The sequence below is a fragment of the Lissotriton vulgaris genome, chromosome 5, assembly GCF_964263255.1.
Source record: "Lissotriton vulgaris chromosome 5, aLisVul1.2, whole genome shotgun sequence".
In the NCBI taxonomy this organism is placed as follows: Eukaryota; Metazoa; Chordata; class Amphibia; order Caudata; family Salamandridae; genus Lissotriton; species Lissotriton vulgaris.
Window position 1 is genome coordinate 73,881,763 of NC_141693.1, and position 12,686 is coordinate 73,894,448.

General features: G+C 48.9%; 1 protein-coding gene across 1 annotated transcript in view; it reads left to right on the forward strand.

Annotated features, from left to right (window-relative positions):
- Positions 1-12,686, forward strand: part of LOC147710223 (E3 ubiquitin-protein ligase TRIM39-like) — a 150,818-nt gene that overhangs the window by 52,485 nt on the left and 85,647 nt on the right. The window contains exon 3 of the mRNA XM_086920903.1: positions 11,386-11,616. Coding sequence (XP_086777029.1) covers positions 11,386-11,616 — 231 coding nt within the window. The remainder of the gene's footprint in view (positions 1-11,385; positions 11,617-12,686) is intronic.

Here is a 12,686-nt window from a genome sequence, read left to right on the forward strand (position 1 = left end):
TAGCGAGACACTCAACCAACAGGAAGAAGTCCACCTGGTAAACAGCTGTCACCCCCATCCGTAACCCCACATGCTGTTACAATGCGGCCGTAACAACGACCACTTTGTGACAATGCATTACCCGCAAGTCGTTACAAGGACTTGCGGAGGGGGGAGAAGGTGTTGGATTTAAAATCCAACACCTTCCCTACAGTCCGCACAGACTGGAGTTGGAATAGTAAATTTTACTAACATCCAGCACCACCCCTCCGCAAGTCGTTGTTACGACTTGTGGGGTAAGCGAATGCGTTGTTACAACGCAGTTGTTGTAACAACTTCGTTGTAACAACATACGAGGTAATGGTATGTGGGGAAAAGCAGCATATTCGTCGACCGTGCACACCGGGAGGAAAGGAGAAGGTTAAATATTAAATACAAGTAAAAAATAGACCAATAAAAGTGAGAAAAATGTGGAAGAAGAAAGAGCATATGGTGAAATGTTTGAGGATCCACATTCATATTGTAAAGCATGCCACTGAGTGTACAAATTAAGAGGTTATATAAACCAACCTAGCAAAGTAAACCAGGTTGTAGACATGAAGGCTCCAATGTAAGTCGACCCCTGGTAAGGTGACGTGTGTTGTGATGAAACAAGCAGACATTAGAGGTTGGAAGAAGATACCGGTCTGTATGAGTCAAGGCAAATGGCAATGATATCTAGGAGGTGATCAGACAAATCAAAAATATATAATATAGCCATCAGTCTTGAGAAATACAGTCAAATGCAATAGTCCCTATATATTTTAACTTACATGTGGTCTTTGAAGCAGTGCCCCAACCTCCATCAAACTGTGTCTTTACAGATGGGTAGTCTGACTAGATAAAGATACTGGCTAGAAAATACATTAATCTGATATGTAGGTAAAGGAAATAAAGGGGGAAATGTAGCTGTCCATAGGTAGCGATGTGAGCCTAGCCTGAATTTTTGGTAGTCGTTGGGCGATAGATTCATAGAGCTAGGAGATAGCTGTCTCATCAAGGGGCTGTATCTTAAAAAGAAAGAAAATATCATAAAAAAGGCATAATGTATACACAATAAGAGTAATAAAACCCATCCATGTCAAATAGACATGGTATAATAAGGAACCCACCTTTCCTTGATAAACGATATGGTAACCCAGCCGGGTAATGCCAAATAACTGCAAAAGGAGATACACCACTATGTATTTGTGTTTAGTAACAAACCAGAAGTACAAATCCGAAGGGAATGAGTCCATTCTATGAATATATATTTTCCAGAGACCCCTCAATTATAGAGAAAGTTCATTTTAAGACTTTAACTGTATAGATATAGAGCTGCTGTCAGATATCTAGTTTGGGTTCACTTCAGCAAGTGTGCAAGAGAAAAGCCCCTCTAGCAATAAGATCACTAATCCCATTAACAAACTCCACAGATAAACAGACATTGCTTACCTCTGAACCTTAAAGTACAGCCAAATGGTCCAGGACGCGGTGCGTCTGTATGACCGGAGAAAGCTATATATAGTTCCTACCTATGTTGAAACAATAACACAAAGGTAATATAGTGATACAAACATCTAAATCTAGAAAGAAGGTCATTGGAGAATATCTTACACTGAAACCGTATAGAGGTGTATCGGTCAAAGTATTATTGAACAATTAGCTGTAGACCTCAGTAAGCTGCTACCTCAAGGAAAGTAACATATCAACCTTATTAATGAGGGATTATATGTTGTGACCAATATGCACAAGTTACTTCCCATTTGATAATGATATATCTGTAAGAAACAGTAGTTAGTATTAGATTCCTTACCTTAGAATATCCCCAGGCTTCAGATTGGACCCATGCACGTCGGTAGGCGTCGTCCGCTGCTCCGCGTCCGTCATCGGCACCGTGATGACGTTGTCGGAGTACTTAGACGCCGCTTCCGCGTGCTGACGTCAGTTCTTATGCACAGCTTTTCCGTGCCAGAAACGCAGAGCCATGATAAAAACCAACACTGGTGCCATGAAACTAGGGCCCTGAAAGGGGATGACCTTAACCCTAGACATCGATTCGCAGAACGGGGAGGATGGGTGGGGCGGTAAGGAATCTAATACTAACTATTGTTTCTTACAGATATATCGTTACTGAAGGTAAGTAACTTGTGCATCTGAAAGAATTTGGTATATTATTAGATTCCTTACCTTAGAATAGATACCCCAGCAATACCAACCCCGGTGGCGGGTCTGCGAACCAATGATTACACCTGAAAGTCCTGGAGGACGGAACGGCCAAAGAAGCCATCCCTCCGGACTTGGCTGTCCAGGCAGTAGTGTCTTACAAACGTGTGCAGCGAGGCCCACGTAGCTGCCTGACAAATGTCCTGCAAGAGGACTCCCTGGCCCAGGGCAGTAGTAGCTGCCGTGGCCCGAGTGGAATGGGCCCTCAGCCCAACAGGTGGTTCATTTTTAGCCAAAGAGTAGCATGCCTTGATGCACAACACGACCCACCGATAGATGATCCGTTTGTGCACCTCCCGCCCCTTCTTTGCGCCCACGTAACCAACAAAGAGTTGGTCATCCACCCGGAACTAGCGTGTGCGATCTAGATAGATGACAGCGCACGTATTGGGTCCAGACGGTGGAGCCGTTCTCTTCCTCTTTAGAGGGATGCGGAGGCGGAAAGATGGCGGGCAATGTGATGGACTGCCCGATGTGGAAGGCTGTGACTACCTTGGGCAGGAAAGAGGGTCTTGTCCGCAACACAACCTTGTCCGGATGGACATAAAGGAAAGGAGGTTTAGAGGAAAGAGCCTGGAGCTCACTCACTCTCCTGGCAGAGGTGATGGCAACCAGGAAAGCAGTCTTCAGAGTAAGAAGGCGAAGAGGACAGTTATGAAGTGGCTCAAAGGGAGCGCACATCAGGTAAGTTAAAACCAGATTCAAGTCCCACTGGCGCATCACGAAAGAAACTGGGGGAACATATGAGTGATGCCCTTCAAGAATCTGTTAACAATTGGGGACTTGAACAAAGAAGGCTGATCAGGTAGCCTCAAGAAGCGGAAAGGGCAGAAAGGTAGCTCTAGATAGTACCCAGAGCAGAGCCCTGCTGGGCAAGAGAAAGCATGGAAGAGGAGAACCTCCGAAAGGGGGGCAGAGAGTGGATCCACATTCTTTGCTGTGCACCATGCCACAAATCTTTTCCACCTGCAGGCGTATACCGACTTTGTCGAGGGATGCCTGGCTGCCAGAATCACATTACAAACTTCAGGAGGCAAGTCAAATGGCCTCAACTGTGGCCGCTCAATCTCCAAGCATGGAGGTGGAGACTGGACAGTTTTGGGTGGAGGACCGTCCCCTACCGCTGCGACAGAAGGTCCTCCTGAAGAGGCAGACGAATCGGGGGATCGACTGACATGCTGAGTAGCTCGGGATACCAGTATCTTCATTCCCAGTCCGGAGCCACAAGGATGACTTGGGCCCGGTCACGTTTGATCTTCTTCAGCACTCTGGGCAGAAGTGGTATAGGCGGAAAGGCGTACAACAGACCGCAACTCCACTCGCGACGAAAAGCGTCTCCGAGCGAGTGCCGCCTTGGAAATTCCAGCGCGTAGAACTGATGACATTGCGCGTTCTCTTCTGTGGCGGATAGATCTAACCAAGGCTCTCCCCACGGCTGAAAGTGTCCTTGCGCCACGTCCGAGTTCAGACGTCATTCGTGATCCATCATGCACTGACGGCTGAGTTCGTCCACCCTGGTGTTCAGGGAACCTGCCAGGTGTTGAACCACCAGGGTCACGCCCTGATGTTCCAGCCACTGCCAGAGGTGCAGAGCCTCCTGGCATAGGGTCCACGACCCCACCCCGCCCTGTTTGTTGCAGTACCACATGGGGGTGGTGTTGTCCGTGAACACCTGCACTACACTCCCCCGGACAGAGGGGAGGAATGCCTTCAGTGCAAGACGGATCGCCCGCAGCTCCAGAAGGTTGATGTGGAGCCGGGACTCTGCCGGAGACCAGAGGCCTCTGATCTCCGCCTCTCCCATGTGGCCCAACCAGCCCTGGAGGGACGCGTCCGTCACAACTATGTGCTCCGGTTGGGGTAGGGAGAGGGATCTGCCGCTGACCCGATCGCGGTCCGTGAGCCACCAGTGCAACTGTCTTGCAGCGCCCTCCGAGATCAAGGAATGGTCGGACAAGTTGCCCTGATGCTGGGTCCCCTGAAACTTCAGGTCCCACTGCAGAGCCCGCATCCGCCACCGGGTGTGATGCACCAGAAGGATGCAGGAGGCCATCCGCCCCAGAAGCCGCAGCGACAACCTGACCAAGACTCGGGATAAAGGCTGAAAGATCGGAATCAGAGCCTGAATATCCCGAACCCGCTGTTCCGGAGGATAAACCTGAAACTGCGCCGAGTCTAGAACCGCTCCGATGAAGAGGAGCTTCTGAGAAGGACACAGGTGTGACTTCGGCACATTGATGGAGAACCCCAGCAGGTGCAGGAGGTCGGCCGCAGTCTGGAGGTGGCTGACGACTGGCTGGAGCAAGCCCGCCTTCCAACAACCAGTCGTCGAGGTAGGGGAAGACTGAAACCCCCAACCTGCGCAGATGAGCTGCGACCACCACCATCACTTTCGTGAACACACGTGGGACGCTGGTAAGGCTGAAGGGGAGCACGGTAAACTAAAAGTGCTTGTGGTTTACCGTGAACTGCAGGTAGCGCCGGTGGGCCGGCAGGACGGGGATATGAAAATAACCGTCCAGCAAGTCCAACGCTACCATCCAGTCTCCAGGGTCTAGGGCAGCTAAGACCTAAGCCAATGTCAGCATCTTGAACTTCTCCTTCCGGAGGAAGCCGTTGACGTTCCGTAGGTCCAAGATAGGGCATAGGCCCCCCTTTGCCCTTCTTGGGTACCAGAACGTAGTGGGAGTAACAACCACACCCTACTTCTGGCCCAGGAACGCGCTTGATGGCCCCCTTGTCCAGGAGGGCAGTAACGTTCTCTTGCCGAAGTTTCAAGTGATCCCACGACACGTGGTGGTACTGCGGTGGCATGGCTGGAGGGGACTCCTCGAAGGGAAGGGAGTAGCCCCTTTGGACGATTTGCAGCTCCCACCTGCTGTCCAATGTGACAGTGCGCCAGTGGTGGTGGTGATGGCAAACCCTGCCCCCCACTGGCGTCACATGGGCCTGAAAGCTCGGACTAGGAGGGTTTTGAGGCGGATGCTGCAGGGGTAGGTGTGGACTGGCCTCGCCGTTGTCCCCGACCGCCGCCACGGCAGTTTCCACGTCCGCCACCGCGCTGGATGGTAGTCTGCAGCCTGTGGCTGGCAGTACGTGTGGGAGCGCCCCTTCCTTGGCCACGAAAGGGGCAAAAGGCAGCCGTTTGCTGGTGCGGGGCCGAGAGGCCCAAGGACTTGGCCGTAGCCCTGGAGTCCTTAAAGCGCTCAAGCGCATGGTCTGCCTTGTCGCCAAAGAGGCGACGGCCATCGAACAGCATGTCCATAAGTGTGTTTTGGTCATCGAGAAGTTGGCAGACCTCAACCAGGCTTGGCGATGTATCGCCACTGTTGTTGCCATCGCTCTGCCTAGTGAGTCAGTAATGTCCAGCCCACACCGGATGGAATAACGCGCTGCATCTCGACCCTCCACAAGGACTTGGCCGAGTTTAGCCTGGACCTCCACCGGGCATTCTGGCAGCACGTCCGCGACCGTATCCCACAGAGAGTGGGTGTAGCGGCCCAAGAGGCATGCGGTGTTGACTGACCGCAATCCTAAACTTAGGGAGGAGAATACTTTCTTTCCGTATTGCTCGTACCTCTTGGATTCCCTGTCGGGGGGAGCCAACGGGAATGCGGTCTGGGAATTAGAGGCCTGGACGACCAGGCTCTCGGGGGTGGGGTGGGTAGACAGAAAGCAAGGGTCGCCCGGAGCCGGGCCGTGGCGCCTGGCCACGTTCATATCCACAGGCAGACCTGTGGCGGGCTTGGACCAGGTGCCCAGAAGAACATCTGATAAGGCCTCATTAAACCGCAGCAGAGGCTCGGCAGAGCTTGCCTGTGGTTTAAGGAACTCATCTGAGGAGGTTAGTCCTCAGGGCAGCGACGGGGAGCTCAAGGCCCTGAGTACTTCGAGCCCGAAGACCGATGATGACTCCCGGAACTGTGGTGACTCCGGCCCCGCGACCCGTCCCTCGACCTCCTTTCGGACCGGGACCTCGAGCGGCGCAGGCGGACTGCCGGAGCTTGAGTCGCTTGCGGGACCGCTCCCGTCTAGCTTTAGACGTCAGGGCCCGGCAGTCGGAGCAGGACTTGTCGTCGTGGTCCGGGCCTAGACAGTGCAGGCATCGGCGATGGGGGTCGGTAACCGACATCAGTCGGCGCAGGGCTTGAAGCCGGGCATCCCTACCGGCACCGTCTGAGTCGAGAGACTTCAAAAGTAGATCACAAAGGATCATAACGGAAAAAAGAAGAACTGACGTCAGCACGCAGAGGCGGCATCTAAGTACTCCGACGACGTCATCACGGCGCCCACGACGCCGTCGACGGACGCGGAGCCGCGGACGACGCCTACCGACGAGCATGGGTACTGCTACGCAAAAATTTCCGGATCCAGTCTGACGCCAGGGGATATTCTAAGGTAAGGAATCTAATACTAACCTATTTCTTTCAGATCCAAATATACATACATAAGTCCCAGCCCTGAACGTATATTGCTTGTAGTCTTAAGAAGGTTTATTGGCATTTGTAAAGTTAATGGTGCCATTATTCTGTTGAGGTGGCATAACTTTGTGTGGGATAAAATGTGTTCCCACGCCCTCAAGCATTTGCATTGCATTATACCATGCTTATGAGCAGTAGATAACAACAAAATCTTTCATAGGTTGGTGCCCACAGACAAACTAGGCGAATAGGTCATGCAATTAAGTGCACCGTTGTGAAAGCGGCATTAAGCACATGCCCGATGTAAACAAAGCTAATATGTCGAGCACGAGCAAGAATATACTTTTGTCCAATGTATTGTCACACACATGTAAAGATATGAACTAGTCCGACTGGTATAGTATAACATACCCACAAACTGTAAATGCAACTTATAAGACACAAACACAGCATGGCAGTAGTACAAGCCATTATAAAATAATGAATCTACAATGTCAATATAACGCAAAAACGCAAACGCAGCAGTGATCGTTGATGGTGGTTCTTCTTGCTGCAGTTCTGATGTCAGGGAGCTGCAGGCACTGATCATGGCAGTGTAAGACACAGTTTTTTAAATAAATCTTTTTATTAACATTGCTCAAACAAATGAAAAATACCATGTTTTACATCAATCACTTACATTCTTCCTTGGAACAGCACTAACATTATTGTCATTTATATGAGGGATAGGCAGGGATTCGTGTGACACAATGTTGATTCTCACTGGAATGGTTTGGCCCAGTCCACATAGGGAACTGCTCCGGGAGACTGGGAGACCTCACTCACCTCAAATTGCTCCTGTCCTCTCTCCGAAATGGACTCCACTTTCTCTGGGTGTTTCTCATGCCGGAAATGTCCTGAGGGGACAGGCTGTACTCTCATATGGCACTCTCCTTCCTTCTCTCACCAGGCATGGGTTATCAGGTGAGGTATGTCACACTGTGGCTTAGATCAGGAGCCTGTGTGTTATCAGGTGAGGTATGTCACACTGTGGCTTAGAGCAGGAGCCTATGTGTTATCAGGTGAGGTGTGTCACACCATAGCTTAAATCAACAGCCTGTGTGTAATCAGGTGAGGTACATCACACTGGGTCTTTGAGCAGAAGCCTGTGTGTTTTCAGGTGGGGTGTGTCACACTGTAGATTAGAGCAGGAGATTGTGTGTTATCAGCAAGGTGTGTCACACTGTGGCTTAGAGCAGGAGCCTGTGTGTTATCAGGTGAGGTGTGTCACACTGTGGCTTAGCGATACCAAAGGAGAAGATGGACGGAGCGTTTGAGCAAATCAAACACTCACCCCCAGTCAACTGATCTGGGTATAATCCATCATCATTCTATAGCTCACTCCACCACCCCGGTCCAGCCCGAACTGCCAAGCCATGTCTTCCCTGGACCAGAAACAAGCATCCTGGGACCAGTTTCTGGCTAATCAGCCAGGCTACTTTGAATCCAGTGGCAAAGTGAGCAAGGGACCCACGTCTGGGCATACCCTGCCAACTTAGCGCTAACAAAGCGATACCAAAGGAGACGATGGACGGAGCGTTTGAGCAAATCACACTCACCCCCAGCCAACTGTGGCTTAGAGCAGGATCCTGTGTGTTATCAGATGAAGTAAGTCACACTGTGGCTTAGAGCACAAATCTTTATATGATCAGGTGAGGTACGTCACACTGTACCTCAGAGCAGGAGCCTGTGTGCTACCAGGTGGGGCATAGCACACTGTAGCTTAGGAGCTGTGTTTTATCAGGTGAGGTATGTCACACTGTGGCTAAGAGCTGGAGCATGAAAGTTATCTGGTAAGGTATGTCACTCTGTAGCTTAGGGGCGAGTGTGTTAGATGAGGTATTTCACACTGTGGTTTAGATCAGTCGCCTGTGTATTATCAGGTGAGGTATCTCACACTGTGGCTAAGAGCAGGAGCCTGTGTGGGTATTTGGACACAATATCAGACCAGAATTAGCGTAATACATAAATATTGAGTTTTTAATATCGTGATACATAAATATGGTGATCTAGAAATATTGCTGACAAAAACATCAATTTTTTAGGTAAATACTATTGTTTTAAAAAATATCTGTGTTAATTTCGTTATCAAAAATACAGTTGTAAAAACAATATTTTAATTATCTTAATGCATGCTGTGTTGTGATTGACTATGTGTCCCAAACTGCAGGTGGCATCTGACTTTGTGGTATTTTGGTGATGCAAGAGTCTTTGACCAAACATGTTTATTGGGGCCAATCTCTTCGGACCTAATGTGGTGCAACTGTCTTATCTGTGGGGCCAACTAGGTTTTCCCTGTTCACACGTTTGTGTTCAGTCTAAGTGTACCCCACCTGTGACTTATCAATCAGTAGGCTTGGGTTTGGGTCTCGGGGCCTGTCTGAGCATGTATATCTGACTCTGGTTGATGGGGGGGACATCTTGGATGAACTCGACAGCAATGGTACGAGTTTATTATTACGTGTACATAAAAGTTGGCGGTCATTGATATCACATTTACCGACATTCCTATTATTATGCATGCATTTTTCACAGCGTGCATCGACAACGGATTTACTGGTTTTGACCTTGTTTTGCGTACATATATTATGAGGTGCATCAATGTCGTATTGACTGGTATTGATATTGTTGTGTGTGCATATATTGTGGTGTACATTGACATCGCATTTACTGATAATAGCAATACCTCACCTGATAGCACACAGGCTCCTGCTCTAAGCCACAGTGTGACATACCTCACCTGATAACACACAGGGTCCTAAGCTACCATGTAACACACCTGACATGATAACTTACATGATCCTATAATAAACTACAGTGAGATATACCTCACTTAATAACACACAAGTTCCTTCCCTAAGCTACAGTGTGACGAACCTCACCTGATATCACACATGATCCTACAATAAACTGCAGTGTGACATACATCACCGGATAAAACACAGGCTCCTGCTCCAAGCAACAGTGTGACATACCTCACCAGATAACACACAGGCTCCTGCTCTAAGCTACAGTGTGACATATCTCATCTGATGACACACAGGCTCCTGCTCTAAGCCACAGTGTGACATACCTCACCTGATAACACACAGGCTCCTGCTCTAAGCCACAGTGTGACATACCTCACCTGATAACACACAGGCTCCTGATCTAAGCTGCAGCGTGAGGTCCTCGCCTGATAACACACAGGCTCCTGCTCTAAACCACAGTGTGACATACCTCACCTGACAACACAGATGCTCCTGATCTAAGGTACAGTGTGACATACCTCAGCTTATAACACACAGGCTCCTGATCACATTCACAGTGGGACATACCTCAACCTGATAACACGCAGGCCCCTGCTCTAAGCTACAGTGTGATGTACCTCACCTGGTAACACACAGGTTACTATTCAAAGCTATAGTGGGACATACCTCACCTAATAGCACACAGGCTCCTTAGCTACAGTATGACATATCTCACCTAATGACACACAGAGTGCTTCTCTAAGACACAGTGTGAAATACTTCACCTGATAACACACAGCCTCCTAAGCTACAGTGTGACATACCTCACCTGATAACACACAGAATCCTTCCGGGAGCCACCGTGGAACATACCTCTTGTGATAAATCACAGCCTCCTATCTTAGAATGGGACAAGGTATCTAACCAATCTCTTCACCCAGCCGCTATAGGAAAGTGTTAATTTCCTGTAGAAACAGTGCAGTAATATAGATTTATCTGGTAATTCTTGATTCAATAACAGTAAACACATAGGCCCTCATTACGATGATGGTCGGACGAGCATCCGACCAACATCGTATTGGGATGGAGTCTGCCCAACATGTACTCAGCAGCTCCACCCGCCTTATTACAATCCGACCGCCATGAAGGCCCAGGACCCACAGCAGAGGCTTAGGAGGGATGGGGAACCTGCTTGTGCCCCCAAAGTCCCTTTCTGTCTGTCTTTTCATGGCAGTTAAACCAACATGAAAAGGCAGTGGGAAACAGACATCGTCATCCCTACAGCGGTGCCTGGGCAGGCACCACCTATATAGTAGGGATTGTGGTACCACCACTACCCTGAAAAGCAGAGGTCGGTCCCTCTGCGCTATACCTCCAACTGCTGGATCATACTCCGATGGTCGGACCGCTTCTGCAGATGTCGGTGGTTCTGCCACCGACGTCCTGTTGGTGACTGGCCCACCGACATCCTAATGAGGGCACAATGTCTATATGATTTTGAACGTGAAATTACCACTTCAGTGATTCCCCATCCTGGCAGGACATGTGCAGCCGGAACTGCCCAGATCTCGTGTCTCCCACACCAAGTACTGAAAATTCCTGTTTTCACCTCTTTTACACTCCCTCCCGTCAGTGACTTCTACTCACACTTGACTTCAGCCAGTCTCTCCACTCAGCCTGTCTCTGAGTCTTTGTCTGTCTCTGCCTGCAGCGGGTTTGCTTCCTCGCACTCGCTCCATGGATCGAGCTATCTGCAGCTTCACAAATTCTGATCTCTCTACAGTTCGTGAGGTGAAGGATGGATGACGGTAAAAGGGAAGGTAGTTCAGAAATTAGGAAAAGCACGCTAGTCTAGTGGTCTGATTTTTGGAAGAAGTAATCAACCCCTCTACCCTCCCTCTGGACCCCCCCTTTCTAGGGACGTCTTCTGAGAGGCTTTTAATACCTAACCATCTTTTCTTTACTTCTCACAGAGTAAGTTAAGAACTGAGAAGCAGAAAATTGAATCTGAGTTTGAAAAACTGAGGCAACTCCTGAAAGAAAATGAACAAACACTGCATGAAAAACTGGAGAAGATGGAGAAGAAGATTACCATGGTTGAAAATGCAAATATCCAAAAACTGTCTAATCAAATCACCTCTCTCAATGCCTTGATAACAGAGATAGAAAAGAAGTGTGAGGTGCCAGCGTGGGAACTCCTGAAGGTGAGATCATGTTTAGTGAAATATTCATATTTTGTGTGCAGCATTAAAAATGTATGAACAGAACACACATGATCTCCTCGCAGAGTTCATGCACAGTGACCCCATGCATTCTGACAGCCCCACACAGTATACAGAGGTAATTTACGTTGTCTGAATTGATACGTAGAGCCTAATTCAGTATACAAACAGTGGAATGTAGAGTGGTGTGGCTCACTGGTTAGAGGCGGCAGACCCGGGAGCAGAGGACAGCCCGGGACCAGGGTTCAATTCCCGACGCGGCAAGGTCTTGGACCAGGGTCAACGGACTCGATAATTCTCACCTCGGTGCCTACTCTTACTAGGGATCACACTCGGCAACTCTGGGCATTAGCTTGCCTCATCTCCACAACGGCCCCCCACATACGCCGGGGATGCCTGGTTTCACCTTGGAGATACCCAGTAGGGACCATCTCACAGGGAAGCCAGGACGGGTTCCCCAGCGGTCTACAGCGCAGAGATACTCCTTCGGGAGTCGATTCTAGCGCTTTACAAACCCACAATCAATCAATCAATCAATCAATGTAAAGTGAAATCTTAGTGTCACGTACAAGTCAATAGTACATCTATATATAGATTATTTATGTCTTTTTCTGTTAGAGAGATTGCAATATAGTGGAAGCAGTGGAATGACCTACCGTCAGAGTTACGTTTGGAGTCCTCAGAATCCGTGTTTAGAAGGAAACTTAAGACTCACCTATTTAGACGGTAGACGGTTGTGATGGCTGCTTGGACTGCTCACCCCACTTATCATAGCGCGGGGACACGCCTGTGGGCGTAAACCAGGCGCTTTATAAATCTCCCTAATAAAAATAATAATAATACACCAAGCAATTCCAGTGACAGTAATTAACATATGGAAACGAAGGAGCAAACTGTGAAAAAAGCAGAATAGAAATGGAAAGCAAAATGGAAGCACAATCTGAGAGAAGTGTAAAGAAAGCAAATTAGCCATTTTCTAAGAGGTTTTCAAGCACTTCTGTTCGAAAGCGGCTATTTTTTCCCTAATGCAGGTAGCCGCTTACTTTCAATTG